This window comes from Pantherophis guttatus, chromosome 14 (assembly GCF_059756535.1).
Source record: "Pantherophis guttatus breed Tessera chromosome 14, ASM5975653v1, whole genome shotgun sequence".
NCBI classification, from domain to species: Eukaryota; Metazoa; Chordata; class Lepidosauria; order Squamata; family Colubridae; genus Pantherophis; species Pantherophis guttatus.
The window spans coordinates 12984085-13000220 of record NC_142076.1 but is presented as its reverse complement, the minus strand read 5'-3'; the positions used below and the strand labels follow the sequence as shown (position 1 = coordinate 13000220).

Here is a 16136-nt window from a genome sequence, read left to right as displayed (position 1 = left end):
TGCTGACCGCCGGCTGCCTGCAATTTGGCAGTTCGAATCTCACCAGATCAAGGTTGACTCAAGACTTCCCTCCTTCCGAGGTGGGTAAAATGAGGACCCAGATGGTTGGGGGCAAGAGGCTGATTCTGTAAACCGCTTAGAGAGGGCTGCAAAGCACTGTGAAGCAGTATATAAGTCTAAGTGCTATTGCTATTGCTCTTCCTTTTTTCCTTCCTTCCTTCCCACCCTTCCTCCGGTTAGAATGCAGTATTGCAGGCTAATTCTGCCGACTGCCAGGAGTTTGATCCTGACCAGCTCAATGTTGGCTCAGCCTTCCATCCTTCCGAGGTTGGTAAAATGAAGACCCAGATTGTTGGGAACAAGATGCTGACTCTGTAAACTGCTCAGAGAGGGCTGTAAAAGCACTGCGAAGCGGTATATAAGTCTAAGTGCTATTGCTATTATAACCCCAGGACACTGCAACCGTCATCACCATCATCATCATCATCATCATTATTATTATTATTGGTTCGATTTATATGCCGCCCTTCTCCGGAGACTCAGGGCGGCTTACAATGCGTTAAGCAATAGCCTTCATACTTTTGTATATACCTGCTTAGTAGGGTTTTCGCCCCCCCAAGCGGTGTTCTTTTTTATACAAAGTCAGCTTATTGCCCCCACAATCCGGGTCCTCATTTTACCTACCTCGAAAGGATGGAAGGCTGAGTCAACCTTGAGCCTGGTGAGATTTGAACTTGCAGTAATTGCAGGCAGCTGGTGCTACTTAACAGCACTTTAGTCTGCTGCGCCACCAAGGCTCTTCATAATTATGAAGCAGTTGCCAAGTGTCCAAATTTTGGTCACGTGACCAAAGGGAATGCTGCATCGGTTGTTGAGTGTGAAAAAACGGCCGTAAGTCAACTTTTTGCAGTGCCTTTCTAACTTTGAACGGTCACTAAATGAACTGTCGTGAGTCGAGGACCACCTGTAGCAGCTCCCAGCATTTGAAAGCACTCACCTCATAGAGGCCCTCGAAGAAGGTATTCTTGTCCTCCGTGCTCCAGGATTCCCACTGACGCCTCACTTTTTTGCCTTCCTCTTTTTCTCCGGCCGATGTGCTCAAGTTCCTTGAATTCGATTTTGAATTGCCGGCTGGGGTGCTGGATGGGATTCCTGAGGAGTTGCCAGATGACGTCCCACCATTATCTGCACCTTGGGTGAGGAGGGGGAAAAAAAGAAAGGGTCAGCCCAACAAACCCTCCACACTGTAGCACAGGGATTGGATGCTAGAGTCACCGTTCGTTTTAGATCAGGGGTCTCCAACCTTGGCAACCTTAAGACTTGTGGACTTCAACTCCCAGAATTCCTCAGCCAGCAAAGCTGGCTGAGGAATTCTGGGAGTTGAAGTCCACAAGTCTTAAGGTTGCCAAGGTTGGAGACCCCTGTTTTAGATGACTTTTCACAAGGCAGCTGGAAAGCAGGATATAAAACAATTAAAAAGAACCTTTGGCTAAAAAATGCATTTATTTATGAGATGCATATCATCATCATCTTTTAACGACCCCATAATTCCTTTGCAAGGTGGTCTGGGCAACTGAATGGAGCTGGCAGAGTGTTTAATGGCCGGATGCTCTTCCTGTCGCCAATGCAGAGTTTTGTTCAGCAGATATAATTCTCATTGTGCCCAGAGAGAGAAATATCTGCCTCTAAGGTAAAGGTAAAGGTTCCCCTCGCACGTACGTGTTAGTCGTTCCGGACTCTAGGGGGCGGTGCTCATCTCTGTTTCTAAGCCGAAGAGCCCACACTGTCCGAAGATGTTTCCATGTGGCCGGCATGACTAAACGCCAAAAGCACACAGAACGCTGTTACCTTCCCGGCAAAGATGGTCCCTATTTTTCTACTTGCATTTTTTGCGTGCTTTCGAACTGCTAGGTTGGCAGAAGTTGGGGCAAGTAACAGGAGCTCACTCCGTTAGGCGGCACTAGGGATTCAAACCGCTGAACTGCCGACCTTTCGATCGACAAGCTCAGCGCCTTAGCCACTGCGTCCCCTTCGATCTGCCTCTACCGAGGATCAAACTCACAGCCTCCTGATTGTGAGGTGAGAGCTCTGCCTCTAGGCCACCCGCACCAATCCTATTTATGAGATGTATATCCCAGGACTGGGGTCTGCAACCTTAAGCACTCAAAGAGCCATTTGGACGTGTTTCCCGCAGAAAAGAAAACACCGGGAGCCACAAAACCTTTCCCATGACTAACTATTTCCTGAGTGGCCACAAAACTAGCCTATGTAGTTGAATTAAATGTTCTGTTTTCTTCTGAAACTTTTCTTTTCTTGGCCTACCAGGGGTTGAAAAGCTCAATAAATCGTATGCATATTGGTGGTTGTGACACATATTTTGAGTGACAGGGAGCAGAGGGGTGAAAGAGCCATATGCAGCTCCAGAGCCCCAGGTTGCTGACCCCTGTCCCAGGATGAAATGTCACCTGTGTTGCTTTGAGGGCATAACCCAAGATGCCACACCCATACCCAGAGATGAAATGATGGTGAACTGCTGCCGTCATTGTCTTTGATAGGCTGTGCCATCACACAAACATATTTTGCATAGCACAGGATGGAGAAAGGAACGAGATGGGGTGTTTGAAGACCGAGGTCAACTTACTCCAGAAGGAACAAGAAAAGATTTGGGCCGCTGTGGAGGCTGCAAGGTTAAGCCAGGGTAATTAAAGGGTATCAGTGGCCCGTAATTAATTACATAGAAGATTCATTTGTTACACTTATGGAAATGGCCTTTATAAACCAGCCTTTGCCAGCAATACCAATCCAACTCTTGCTGAACGAGTCTACAGGAATGAGGTGTTGTAACTTGTTTTCTGCAAATTAACCAGGTTGTGTTTTTTTTTTTAATCAGACTTGTAGCCGTCTTCCACCGACAGGTACATACATGCAATTTTTTTAAAAAAAATCCACATAGTATGTTGAGCATCCTCAAATATTCTGAAAGCTCCAATTTAAATGAGTTCTTCTGCCACCATTAAAATGAATGAGACAGCTTGAGCCAAGCTGTCTCAGGAATTCTGGGAGTTGAAGTCCACAGGTTGTAAAAGGGCCACAGTTGCCCACCCCTGCCTTACAAGTATATCGGAAGACTGCAACCTAGTCCTAGAACCACTATCATGAAATGAGTAAGCATACAGGTAACCCTCCACTTACGACCACAATTGAGCCCAAAATTTATGCCCCTAAGCGAGACAGTGGTTAAGTGAGTCTTGCCCCATTTTACGACCTTCCTTAGCGAGATGGTTGTTAAGTGAATCACTGCCCTTCTTAAGTTAGTAACATGGCTGTTAAGTGAACCTGGCTTCCCCATTGACTTTGCTGGTGAGGAGGTCACAAAAAGGGGACCATGTGACCCCCGGGACAGTGCAAACCGTCATAAATACATGCCAGTGGCCAAGTGTCCGAAGTTTGATCACATGCCCAAGGGGATGTTGCAACAGTGATAAGTGTGAAGAACAGTTATAAGTTTCTTTTTTTAGTGCTGTTATAACTTTGGACGGTCACTAAACAAGACTGTTGTAAGTGGAGGGGTACCTGTATTGTTTTATGTTTTTAGGGGCTTATGAGTTCACAACACGGCTGCTGAGAACCACTTCAGGTTGAAGTAGGCCGACTCTATGTTGCATTGTTTACTAGCGCTTAAGTCATTTACCTAGTGACAACCTAATGGGCCAAAGCTACAGAGAAATTCCCACGCATCCGTGCTGTCAAAACAGTGTGATGAAACTGGCAGGGAGATCCCTCACGGAATGAGGTCAAACCAGGTGACAAATCATTTACAGGTATTACTTATAGCTTTGGGGAGTCCCTTATCGAAGGCATTGCAACAGCCTCTACATCAGTGTTTCTCAGCCGTGGGCACTTTAAGAGGCCTGGACTTCAACTCCCAGAATTTCCTAGCCAGCATGTCCGGCTGGGGAATTCTGGGAGTTGAAGTCCAGACTTCTTAAAGTGCCCACGGTTGAGAAACAGTGCTCTACATGGAGGTATAGGAAGCAGCTCTGAAGTCATTCAGAGGGTAGACATGCTCAATGAGACATGGCTCTTTCTCAACCTATTGATTGGTAAGGTAAAAAGGTAAAGGTAAAGGTTCCCCTCGCACATATGTGCTAGTCATTCCCGACTCTAGGGGACCGTGCTCATCTCCATTTCAAAGCCTAAGAGCCAGCGCTGTCCGAAGACCGTGGTCATGTGGACTCAACAGCAAAGGCGCACGGAATACTGTTCCCTTCCCACCAAAGGTGGTCCCTATTATCTACTTGCTTTTTTTTTACGTGCTTTCGAACTGCTAGGTTGGCAGAAGCTGGGACAAGTAACGGGAGCTTACCCCGTTACATGGCACTAGGGATTCGAACCACTGACCTTTCGATCAACAAGCTCAGCGTCTTAGCCACTGAGCCACCACGTCCCTACTATTGATGTTATTGATCTGCAAAGAATAGACATATTAGGTGTACTTCTCTGCCATATGGTATGCCTTACATTTTGGCCTCCGCTGCTGAAAAATTTGCACAGACTGCACTGGTGAGAAATGTCAAGAGGCAGCATCAAGAAAATACAATTGTCGATTTAAACTATAAAAGGTCACTGAATTGTTCTGCACATTGATAGGTAAGATTTAGAACTCACAGCCCCCAAAAAATTTAAGTTCCATTCTCTTTAAAGACCAAACCGGCATCACTCTTAAATCATGACAAAATAATCTGGCTAGCCCGATTTCTGATCGTGCCCCAAAAGTTTTTGACAATTTGAACGCTCTTTAGCATCGTTGCCTTTTGTAACGTGTAAAAGGCGCCATGTACAATTTTGCCTGAGTATCTTGTATTCATTTAGCGCTTTCTGTGAAATTATAAAACTGTGTCTAATGCATGGCATATAGATTCGGAGGTCTGACAAGTTGGTTGTAAAACAAAAAAAATTGGTACAATCTCAGTTGTGCCCAGTTGAGGACACGACTCAAGTGAATAATGGAAATATTATTATAAAGTAAAGTGTATGTATGTATGTATGTATGTATGTATGTATGTATGTATGTATGTATTCATTCATTCATTCATTCATTCATTCAATTTATATGCTGCCCCTCTCCGAAGACCCAGGGCGGCTCACAATACACTCTTTTATTTGTAATCGCCATCTTGCCCAGCCTATAAACTAGTATGATTACCCCGTTTCCCCTAAAATAAGACCTCCCCAGATAATAAGCCCAATCGGGCTTTTGAGCGCATGCACTAAAAATAAGCCCTCCCCAAAAATATTTAAACGCACGCGCAGTCGGTCCCCGCCATTTCCTCTGGTCAGGGTTAGGGAGACAGAGCTGGAAATCAGGTAAGACGGCAAGAGGAGCCCCTCCTTGCTCCACGTGCCCCAAAATAATAAGACCTCCCCGAAAATAAGGCCAAGTGCTTATTTCGGGGTTCAAAAAAATGTAACAGGGTCTTATTTTCGGGGAAACACGGTATCAGAATAAACAATGATCAACCTATGCAAAATATTCTAGGCATAAGAACAGCTTCAAAAGAGAGAAATAGTTTATGTTTAGGATATTAGAATCTCTTGCAACTAAAAATAAGGACCATCGATATAAGCACACCATCCAACTATAGTAATAAAGAATTATCCCCAATATTCAAAATTTGGAAAACAGTTCACAATTGTTGGTTTCACACTTAATAGCTGCCTAATAGTTTGCATTCAGAATACGCACTGTGCATTCATTAGAAGCCATTAATGAGGTTAATATTTTAAGGAATTAAATGGTGAAGTTTTTACATCAGAGGAGTTCTCCCCCAAGGTATGGTGAGTAATAAATATTAAACAGAATTTTTTTTTCTCTTTAGGGGTATTGAATCAATCCATTAATAAGGCATTCCTTCGCTCCGACTACAAAGTCAAAGATTTTCCTAGCCCAATGTTTCAGACATCGTTCAGCAGCATCGAAGGAAAAAGCAGAAAGCGGCAGGATAGGAATAACCAGCAACAATTTAAAATTAAATACTAATTTTAACAAGCATGCTGTTAATTCCTCTCCTGACACCTCTCTTGAACATCCCCAGAAGACATTTCCATGGTTTTTAAAAGGAGGAGTCCCTGAAGAACAAAAATGTCCTCTAGTAGCTGAACACAAAATGGACTCCAAGCCCACCAAAAGCAAGGAAGGATTCCACATCAAAATCTTTCTGCAACATGCATGATATTCAGACACTCGGAGGACTAAAGCCTATATCCCCACAAAAATTTATGCCCTAATAAATCTGTCTCTCTTTAAAAGTGCCACAAGATGTTCTGGTGTTTTTTTCTGCAGCAGACTAACAAGAGCTTCAATAGGAAAATAGAACCTGTTCAAGACTATGAGTGTTAACAGCTAACAAAGGGACAACATCTGGAGGAAGGAAAAAGATTGACAGAGGCTGTTTTCTTTTTTTTACTACACCTCAATGTGTACCAAATTCATATTACTTTTTAATTAAAATACAAACCCTCTGTGCATTTTCTTTTAAAGGTCTGTCAGCAATATTTTTTTTAAAATGGTAAAAATGTCAACTATAGGACTGAAATAGCTGAAGGTTTCAGCAAACACAGACCTTTGAAAGCATCTGACTGTTTACTTAAGAAACTTTATATACTCTTAATAAAAAGAAACTGATGTGTAACATGAGATGTATCAAACTGTGTCTGTGTGTGTCATAAAATGTACCTTTCAATATACTGTACTATAAAGGCAAAGGTTCCCCTTGCACATATGTGCTAGTCGTTCCCGACTATAGAGGGTGGTGCTCATCTCTGTTTCAAAGCCGAAGAGCCAGCGCTGTCTGAAGACGTCTCCGTGGTCATGTGGACGGCATGACTCAACACTAAAGGTGCACGGAACACTGTTCCCTTCCCATCAAAGGTGGTCCCTATTTTTCTACTTGCATTTTTTTACGTGCTTTCGAACTGCTAGGTTGGCAGAAGCTGGGACAAGGAACGGGAGCTCACCCCGTTACGCGGTGCTAGGATTCGAACCGCTGACCTGCCAACCTTTCAATCAACAAGCTCAGCGTCTTAGCCACTGAGCCACTGTGTCCCTGTATTATACTGTACTATACACTTGCACAAATATTGGGTTATTCCATTTAATGCCAGGCTTCACACAATGAATAAACCAGTTTATTGAATAAATCACAGTAGATACGTTCACACAACAAACTAAACCCAAATTAAGCAAACCACAATGTCGCTTAGTATGTTGAACGAACCCAAACAAGAATTAATTTCTAAATAAACATACCTAAAATTAGGCAGACAATGCTCAATCCAGAATCAAATACCTGTCTATTCAGAGGGACTGACCATTCACGTGGCCCACGATGGGTGCAATCACACAACACACTGAGCCTTGGATTTTCCCCATCTTTCCCCCAAAGTGCCTTACAGTCTTCCTCTCCTAAATTAAAAAATGATACATGGATCTAGTCAATGTGGTTGACTTGGGTAGGATATGAAAAGTCCAGATGCTAGGTTAAGTAAGCCATAGTTCAGTTAACTATAAGTATTTAAGTTGTAGTTGGACCATAAGGAAGGCTGAGCGCCAAAGAATGGAGGCCCTTGAACTCTGGTGCTGGAGAAGACTCCTGCGAGTCCCTTGGACTGCAAGGCGATCAAACCGGTCAGTCCTAGAGGAGATCAATCCTGACTGCTCTCTAGAAGGCCAGATCCTGAAGATGAAACTCAAAATACTTTGGCCACCTAATGAGAAGGAAGGACTCAGTGGAGAAGAGCCTAATGCCGGGAAAGATTGAGGGCAAAAGAAGAAGTGGACGACAGAGAATAAGGTGGCTGGATGGAGTCACTGAAGCTTAAATGGACTTAAGAGGGATGGTAGAGGACAGGAAGGCCTGGAGGAACGTTGTCCTTGGGGTCGCGATGGGTCGGACATGACTTCGCAACTAACAACAACAACATGAATGCTGTGCTAGCACAATCAGCTAGAAATGGAGCAATGCCAAGGTAATAATGACGATAATCATGCCATATATATAAAACCTTAGTAAATTGGGAGTTTATATGCCTATAAAAAGGAATAACAAGTCTTTTAGTAACTCTACCAATACCACACAATTTAAAAATTGAAAACTATTACTTGTAAAGTCTTGAAACAGTCTTTGCAGGTACAGGAATGTCCTTAAAAACATACACCAGAAAAATTAAAAAATGTATCTAGAAACTCTAGTCTATGTTAGATCTTGGCTCAAATTTCAACACTAGAAACGCTGGGGCAAGAAATTACAATTTCTGCTATTTATCCTGTATGAATGAATCATGCGGATTTGCCAAATAGGGCTTCCATTCCTACTTTGCCTCCAGAACGCTTCTCGTTAATGTCAAGGTAAGATCTCAAATGTATTTTGGGAAATAATTCCCCTTAAAAATAAGCAATATCCTTTACAACAAAGCACTTAAACCAAAATTATTCCAGTTAACCAGCATGCAAGAAAAGAGTACCACTGAAATTTTAGAGAGGAGTAGGATGTTGGCAATGATCCTTTCCTTATCTCACCAAAATGGCCTACTGGTACAGATACCGAATAACCTTACTGTCATTAGCTTCATTTGAAAGATTTCTGATCCAATATTTGCCTGTGTACAAGTTACAGTAGTAATGGAAATGGCATATTCATTGCATTTATTTCCTTCCATTTCTCTGGCAGTGGAAAGTGGCGTAGGTGGGATTTGGGAATCTGTCATCTGCACCTTCATAACTGTCTGGTTTGGCTCTGCAACCAAAAACAAAGACAGACTTCAACGGATAGTTAGAACTGCAGAAAAAACAATGGCTACCAACCTGCCTTCCACTGAGGACCTGTATACTGCACAAGGGCTGTGAAAATATCTACAGACCCCTTGCATCTTGGACATAAATAGTTTCAACTTCTATCTTCAAAAAGACGCTACAGGGCACTACACACCAAAACAACTAGACACAAGGACAGTTTTTCCCCGAATACCATCGCACTGCTTAACAACTAATTCCCACAACACTATCAAATAATTTACTAAGACTGTATTTACTATTATTATTCTCTTCCTTACTCTATCTCTTCCCACTTATTACTATAACCATGTGCTTGTATCTTTCAATTTATATTGTTTTTATTTGTTTCCTAGTACAATTTGATAGCTTATTAGTAACCTTGACTATCACTAAGTGTTGTATGTTTTTATTCTTGATGAATGTATTTTATTCTCCTTATGTACACTGAGAGCTTATACACCAAAGACAAATTCCTTGTGTGTCCAATCACACTTGGCCAATGAAGAATTCTATTCTATTTTTCCCACAGCACACCTGTGAAGAAGATTGACAGGGTTTGACTGGCTCAAAGTCCCTGCTGATCTCTCAAGGGTCAAACAGGGACAGTCATTAAGTCTCCCAAATTATAGTTCAACTTCTTCACAAAGAACTTGAAATGAAATCAAAAGGCCATGCCTCCATTTATCTATTTTTCCCATACCTCCTACACTCTTACCAGATGTGTTTCATTGTTAAATACTGGTCATTGCCTCCGTCTGTCTACAACCGAAATTCATAATAGTTAAACTCACGTACTTCATTAACAGACTCACACATCAAAGGCATGTGGAAATATTAGCACTTTCCTGGCTGTTCTTGCAACTGCTGAAGCATGTTGTTCTGTTGAAAAAAAGTAAGACTTTCCCCCCCCTTTCACTATATTTATCTGAAGGATGGGAAACAAGCTCCAACTTCATTCATTCCTAGCCATGTTGTTAAGAAAATAAGGCTGCATTAACACACAGTCGTGATATGGTAGAAGATGGTCCTAATAAAAGATCTGCAAGAAAATAACCAAGTTCAGAGAGCACCCAGGACCTCAAAGTCCTCCTCCTCCACTCCGCAAATCCCACTCCCTTCCAGCACTGATGATGTTACCTAGTTAGGTAATGAAAGGTCTGCAAGAAAACAATTAAGCTCAGAGAGCACTGAGGACTCCACAGTATGGTAGAATTTCCGTTCATTCCAAGATGAGTTCTGCAGAAATTTATTGAATTCAATTGTGCAGTACAGACTCTGCTTGCAGAAAACTCAAGATTTAGGTTCCGGTTAGGAGGATTAGGTAGCAAATGAAAATTTTCCATCCAGCACTCTGGAAAAAAATATCTGCACTCGTCTATACCTGGGTTTCCCACTTAGGATTCCATTCCCGCAATTCTCTGTAAAGGGCATGCTGGCTGGGGAATTGTGGGAATTGAAGTCCATGTCCATGTTGTCAAAAACAGTATCTTTCCCTAACTTTAACTGTAGGAACTAGATCAATCTAGGATACTGAATATGACAAATGCTTCTCTTGAAATTAATAACTACATATATATCAATCTCAGACTGTCAAAAGGTACATCTAAGTGAAATGTTGCATTCCAAAAAGACAGGTCCATATAAGGAAGTAGGCACTTCCTATAAACAGGTAAAGCAAAGGTACTTTGTGATATCTATTTCACTTTCACTAGATGTACATGTTTACACCAAGTGGTTATTAGCTGTTCTGGCTATAGCATTAGGATAAAAGAATTTCAGGGAATAAGTGAGTGTGAGTACAAATGTTTACAGTAGCGCAAAGGATAATAAAGTGGCGTTTCTTTGCTGAAACAATGCTGAAGTTTCATTTAGCGTTGACAAATTTAGTATATCATGTTAAAATATGATATATTTAACTGTCCTTCACTGAATAACTGACAACTGGATGGATTCACACAATCCTGTTTTGAGGATAAAACGCCACAAATCACTGCATTATGTATGAAACCACTTACTATATGTTATTCAAAAATAATTAAAGTCAAATCTGATGTGGCATCAACATTTTCTGCCCTACTGCCAAAAATATGCCATAAAGGATTCTATAATTTTGATTCCCTAAACTAATGTTCCAAAGTTGTAGAAGTTTGTCTAAAACAAACCATCTCTAATGACATCTCTATAGCTATTTATTTCTCCCACCGAATACACTAGTTCATCTGGGAAAACACTTTTAATAAAAGGACCCTGTGAAGGCCATTTTAAAGACATCCTAAGGATTCATAAATGCGACTGGTTAATAAAAGAAAACTGGAATAATTAAATCCATAGAAATGTCTTGTAATTGCGCTCTAATCAAACACCGATTACAAAAAAAAAAATCCTAACTCAGTTGATTCTCGTTCAGAAATTCATACAACCCATCAATTAAAGACAACAAAGAATGGATCAAGAGATTCCTAGTCTAGAGACATCGGATCCATTCAAACGGCTTCTCTTTTCGCGACTCGGAAAGCATCAAAAACAATATTTTGAAAATGGACAAGAAAATATCGAGACTCATTTGTTGACTAGGAACCAGACCGTGCCCAGGGACTCCAGATGCTAGATATCCACAATGGAACTCAATCACCATGCAGCTGATCCAAAAGATCAGATTGAGGCTTTTCAAGGAGGCTGCTTCTAAGATTATCAAGGCTGATCATCACAGTAATCAATCGATTAAATTCTTGAGCCATTCAGACCTGAGAGTGGGCCAACTTAAACCTCCAGCACCCAAGGAAGATAAAACAAACAAACCAAAATCACTATAAAAAAAAAAAAAAAAGGCAAGCAGCAGGAATAACACAACCAAGCAACATTCCCAATCTAAATGGATTTCCTAATTTGAATCCAAGACTTCTGGGTGGATTTGACTGTCACCGGATCAATTTGGGGTGCGGCAAAAAACAAACCCCAAAACAGCCCAGCCTGACGAACGATGCTTCGAATCACCTGCACCCCCATAATACACATTCGGGGGTCCACTCCCAAAGCGCCGGTTCACCCCGGCTTCTCTTCCTGCACGAACCATCGGCTGTGACGGCCCGACGTCCTGCACATGCGACCCACGTCCAGGCTGACGAGGGTGGCGGCGGTCTGCACGTACGACCCACCTTTTCCTTTTCCCGTGGGGGCCGCGCTGCTCCCGCTGCCGCCCATCCCGCCGACGGCCGCCACGCAGGACACCTGGGGATCCTTCCTCAGCCTCTTGCTCTGCGGCCGGACGCTGGACCGGAGGAAGTGATGCTGGTCGTGGCTGGGGGCTGGCGGCGGCGGTGGCAGCGGCGGTGGTGGTCCTGATGCGGACGACGAAGCCGGGGGCGAAGCCGGGACCCCCGAAGAGGGACCCCCATTCGTATCTCCTCGAGGGGTCCCCTCCTCCTCGGCTTTCTTCTTTCCTCCTTCTCCTCCACATCCTCCTCCTCCTCCTCCTTCTTCGGGGCACCCTTCTTCCTCGCCGGCCGCTCCTCTCTTGCCCAGCTTCCTCAGGCCTTCCTCGGGGGCTCCAACGCCGCTGCTGTGGTCACCCAGCTTGACTGTCATCCTGGCAGGAGGGGAGGGAAAGAAAAGGAAAAAAAAAATAAGAGAAGGAAGAGGAGGAGGAGGAAGAAGAGGGTGAGGCTGGAGAGCCCCAAAAACAACCCCCGGCGCCTGCCAGCCAAGGGGTCTCCCCCTCCCCTCCCTCCCACTCCCCTCAGGGGTCTCCCCACCCCCCACCCCCTCATCGCCCAGGGCTCCCCGAGCCCCCTCCCCGCCAGGCCTTTGATTTCTTTCCTTCCTTCCCCGCGGGGAGAACTTTCGCCGCAGACATTCGGCTCAACATGGCCGCCGTTGTTTGCCACTCGATTCCCATCTCTCGTCCCGGACCCGAGCGCGCGGGCCCAAAAAGGGGTCCGCGGGGGGGGAGGGGCCCGGGCTTCTAGGAAGGGGGGGGCCGGGAGACCCCCACCCCCCACACGCCTGGGGAACCCCCTCCCCTCCAAGATCCTGGGAGGGAAAACCGCCCGCGAGCCCCGGGAAGCGGCCCAAGTCGGAGAGAAAAGTGGCTGCTGGGCAGGGAGAGGCAAAAAAAAAAAGAAGAAGAGGCTCGGCCGGGGCGCGCGTTTTGGGTGGGTGGGTTGCTCCCCCCCCCGCCACCCCGAGCGACCCTTCCTCTCCTCCCCCCCGCCTACCCATGGTGCGGGTCTGCCGGGCCGGGGGGGCTCTTCCTTCTCCTCACCATGGAGCCGAGGCGAGGCGAGCTCCCGAAGGGGGGGCGTTCATGATGATCCTCGCTGCAGCAACCCAGCAAGCAGTTGTTGTTTTTTTTTGCCTCCTCCTCGTTTGCGAGCGAGGGTGTGCGCGCTCCTGGGTGTGTGTTTGTGTGTGTGTGTGTGTCTCCTGGACCGGGGGGGGGGTGTAGGGAGGGGAGTGCAAAGATTCCCAACTCTTTTTTTTCTTTCCAAAAAAAGAAAAGGAAGAACCCCCCGCCTTCCCTCTTTTTTCCTTCCTTGCAAAAAAAGCCACGCGCAATTCCCCTCCTTTTTTTTTTATTTTTGCAAAGGGAGGGAGGCGAACAAAAGCCTGGAGGTGGGAGGGGGTGGAGGTTTGAGGGGTGGGTGGGTGGGTGGAGAAGGCACCCCCCCCCCGTCTAGGAAGGCCAGCCTTTCACACCCACCCACCCTCTTTAGGGAACTTACTTGCTTCTTGCATTTGGGGAAGCTGGAGAGAAGCTTTTATTGGTTGTGGGAAGGGGGAGTTTATTGGGGGTGGGGGGAGGCTAGACAATTTAGTGTGGGTTAGGGGAGTTCAGAGATTTTCTTTTTAATTTTTAATTTGCAGAGGAGGGGGATATATAACACTTTCCCCTTTCCTTTCCCCACACCCCATCATTGCCTTCCCACCCACCCAACCTCTGTAGTGAACTTCCTTGCTTCTTGCATTTGGGGAAGCTGGAGAGCAGCTTTTATTGGTTGGGGAGGGGGTTTATTGGGGGTGGGGGGAGGCTAGATAACTTAGAGTGGGTTAGGGGAGTTTAGAGGGTTTTTTATTTGCAAAGGAGGTGGATATATAAGACTTTCCCCTTTCCCTTTCTCTCCCTTCGCTATTGGGAATCAATGGCTGCCCAACGTTGAGATGCCCTTGTGGCATCTTTTCAAATCAGGGGAGGGGGGCATTCGCTTGCCAGGTTTTCGTGGAAGGGGTAATCCATACTTTTTTGGGGGGGGAAATTGTATCCCTTGGGTCATTGCTTTTTTAAAAAACAAAACAAAAACCAACCCTAACCTTCTAGGCAGGAAGCCTGCAAACTGATATTAACCACATAAATCAATTACCCCCTCCTCTTTTTTAAAAAAATAAAAAAATACACGCAGAGGACAACACTGGAAAAGATGCAAAGCAAAATCTCTTTCAACTTCTATCACACATTTCATAGAAATTATCAGACGTTTGGAAATATACCGTGAAAAATTAAGCACTCTTCAGGGTATATTGAGAATTAAAAGTGGTCCTTATTTGCCACCAAACACACTGTAAGGATATTTTCAATTAGAAATTGCAACTCAACACCCATCAGCATAACAAGAACAGTAGTAGAAAGTTGCTTTTAGCCAAAAGATTCAGCACCTCCAAAGAATATAACCTTTCAAGAAAACAGCGCATAGACATTCCTTGCCTAAGCTTCACTTGGGAGCACTTGAATACAGAATATTTTTTTAAATGCCCATTTTCAAAACTGGATATCAAGATGGAAGCTCCATAACTTCATTGGAACTACAAATGCCCCAAAGCATTAGAAGGCAAACAAAAAGGATCACATTCTTGGTGCACCTTTTTTTTTATTCATTTGGGGGGGATATAGACTCAGTTCGTTTTAAGCCTTGAGAGAGTTTCAAAAATGGCCGCACCAAAAAACAAAAAACCATCCAGCATGATAAAATCAACACATCTGCAGAACTGGCTCCCCTGGTTTCACCGAAGCAGAGAAACAAATCCATGGGCCAATAAGCAAAGATCACCTTCAATAATCGATTGAATATTGCTGTTTAAGATATTTTAGGGGAATGAATGAATGAATGAATGATGCAAGCAAAGGCAGATGGGGGAAGTGGCATTGTCAGCAGACAGGAGCAACTGGCCCGTTTGAACACGCCCAACTGCATCATCATCATCATCATCATCATCAAAATAAAAATAATAAAAATAACAATTGAATTTTATCCGATCCTTTCCCTTCCACCTTTCACACGGCTGCCAGATTTCCATCCCTTCCTGCATCCTCCCCACTCATTTTTCCACCCACCCCCTCCCCATTGCACCGACATCTCTGCTCTTCACTTTACTAGGTCGGTCAATATTTACTCCCGCCATGGCTCTTATGCCCTCCCCTCTGATGACACCTTCCCCCCCTTTCCCCACCCACCCACACTTAATGGGGGGAATTAATCCAAAACGCCCTTCCTCCTTCGCTTCCTCGGTGCAAGGCTGACCACCCGTGCAAGCTGCCTAACCCCTTAAGGAAGCCCAGCCTGGGGGGGGGGGAGAGGAGAAGGCGGTGTGGGGTGTGTGTTTGTGACATTCCCATATAAAACTCTTCTCTGCATCCCGCCGGCGGGATAGACTTATATCCGTTATTTTATACATTGCTTGTCAAAAATTAATAAATAAACAAATAATAAAATAAATTAATATCCAACCTTGCAAAGGGCGAGATACGGGTGAAAAGTCAACAGGAACCGATATATTGCATTGCACGCCCTTTTGATGGGGTTGCAATTGTTTTATTTTTTTTTGCAGGACGGGCGAGGAGACCCACCCACCCACCCCTTCCTTACCGGGTATGCAAAGCCACCGGGGCGTTGGTCTCCTACCTGATGCATGGGAATCCTCCGGCACCGGCGGCGGCAGGGCAACCGATCCCGGCCAGCCGCCCCTTGCGCGGCTTCTCCGCCCCTGCAAAACTCCTCGGCAAGGCGGCCGCCTTTGCAAAACGCCCGCCCGCTGCTTGCCTGCCCCGCGAGCTCCCCGGTTTGCTTCCGCTTCCTCGTTGCAGCCACGCGCCGCGCACAGATGGGAGAGAGAGCGAGCCCGGAGAGCTCGAGACAAGCCACGCCTCCAAAGGGGCGGGGAAAAAGAAAGAAAGAAAGAAAGGAAGGAAAAGGCAGGCGGAAGGGAAAGGGTGGGGAGGGGGGAGGAGCAGGAAAGAGGTGTGGTTTTGTGTTGTTTTTTTTTCCCTTACTCCCAAACAAATATTTTCATTGGTCGGCGTCGAAAGAAGGGG

General features: G+C 44.9%; 1 protein-coding gene across 3 annotated transcripts in view; it reads right to left on the bottom strand.

Annotated features, from left to right (window-relative positions):
* Window positions 1-15918, bottom strand: part of CRAMP1 (cramped chromatin regulator 1) — a 52805-nt gene extending 36887 nt beyond the window's left edge. Inside the window, exons 1-3 of one of the 3 annotated variants that reach the window (XM_087878389.1) lie at window positions 15727-15918; window positions 11989-12419; window positions 998-1191 (exon numbers count right to left, since the gene is read on the bottom strand). In XM_087878389.1, coding sequence (XP_087734515.1) covers window positions 998-1191; window positions 11989-12418 — 624 coding nt within the window. In that variant the 5' untranslated portion in view covers window position 12419; window positions 15727-15918. Of the gene's footprint in view, window positions 1-997; window positions 1192-11988; window positions 12420-13047; window positions 13409-15726 lie in introns of those variants that run through there. The other 2 variants (XM_060692931.2, XM_087878388.1) reach the window with 2 other exon arrangements.
* Window positions 15919-16136: the final 218 nt, after the last annotated feature.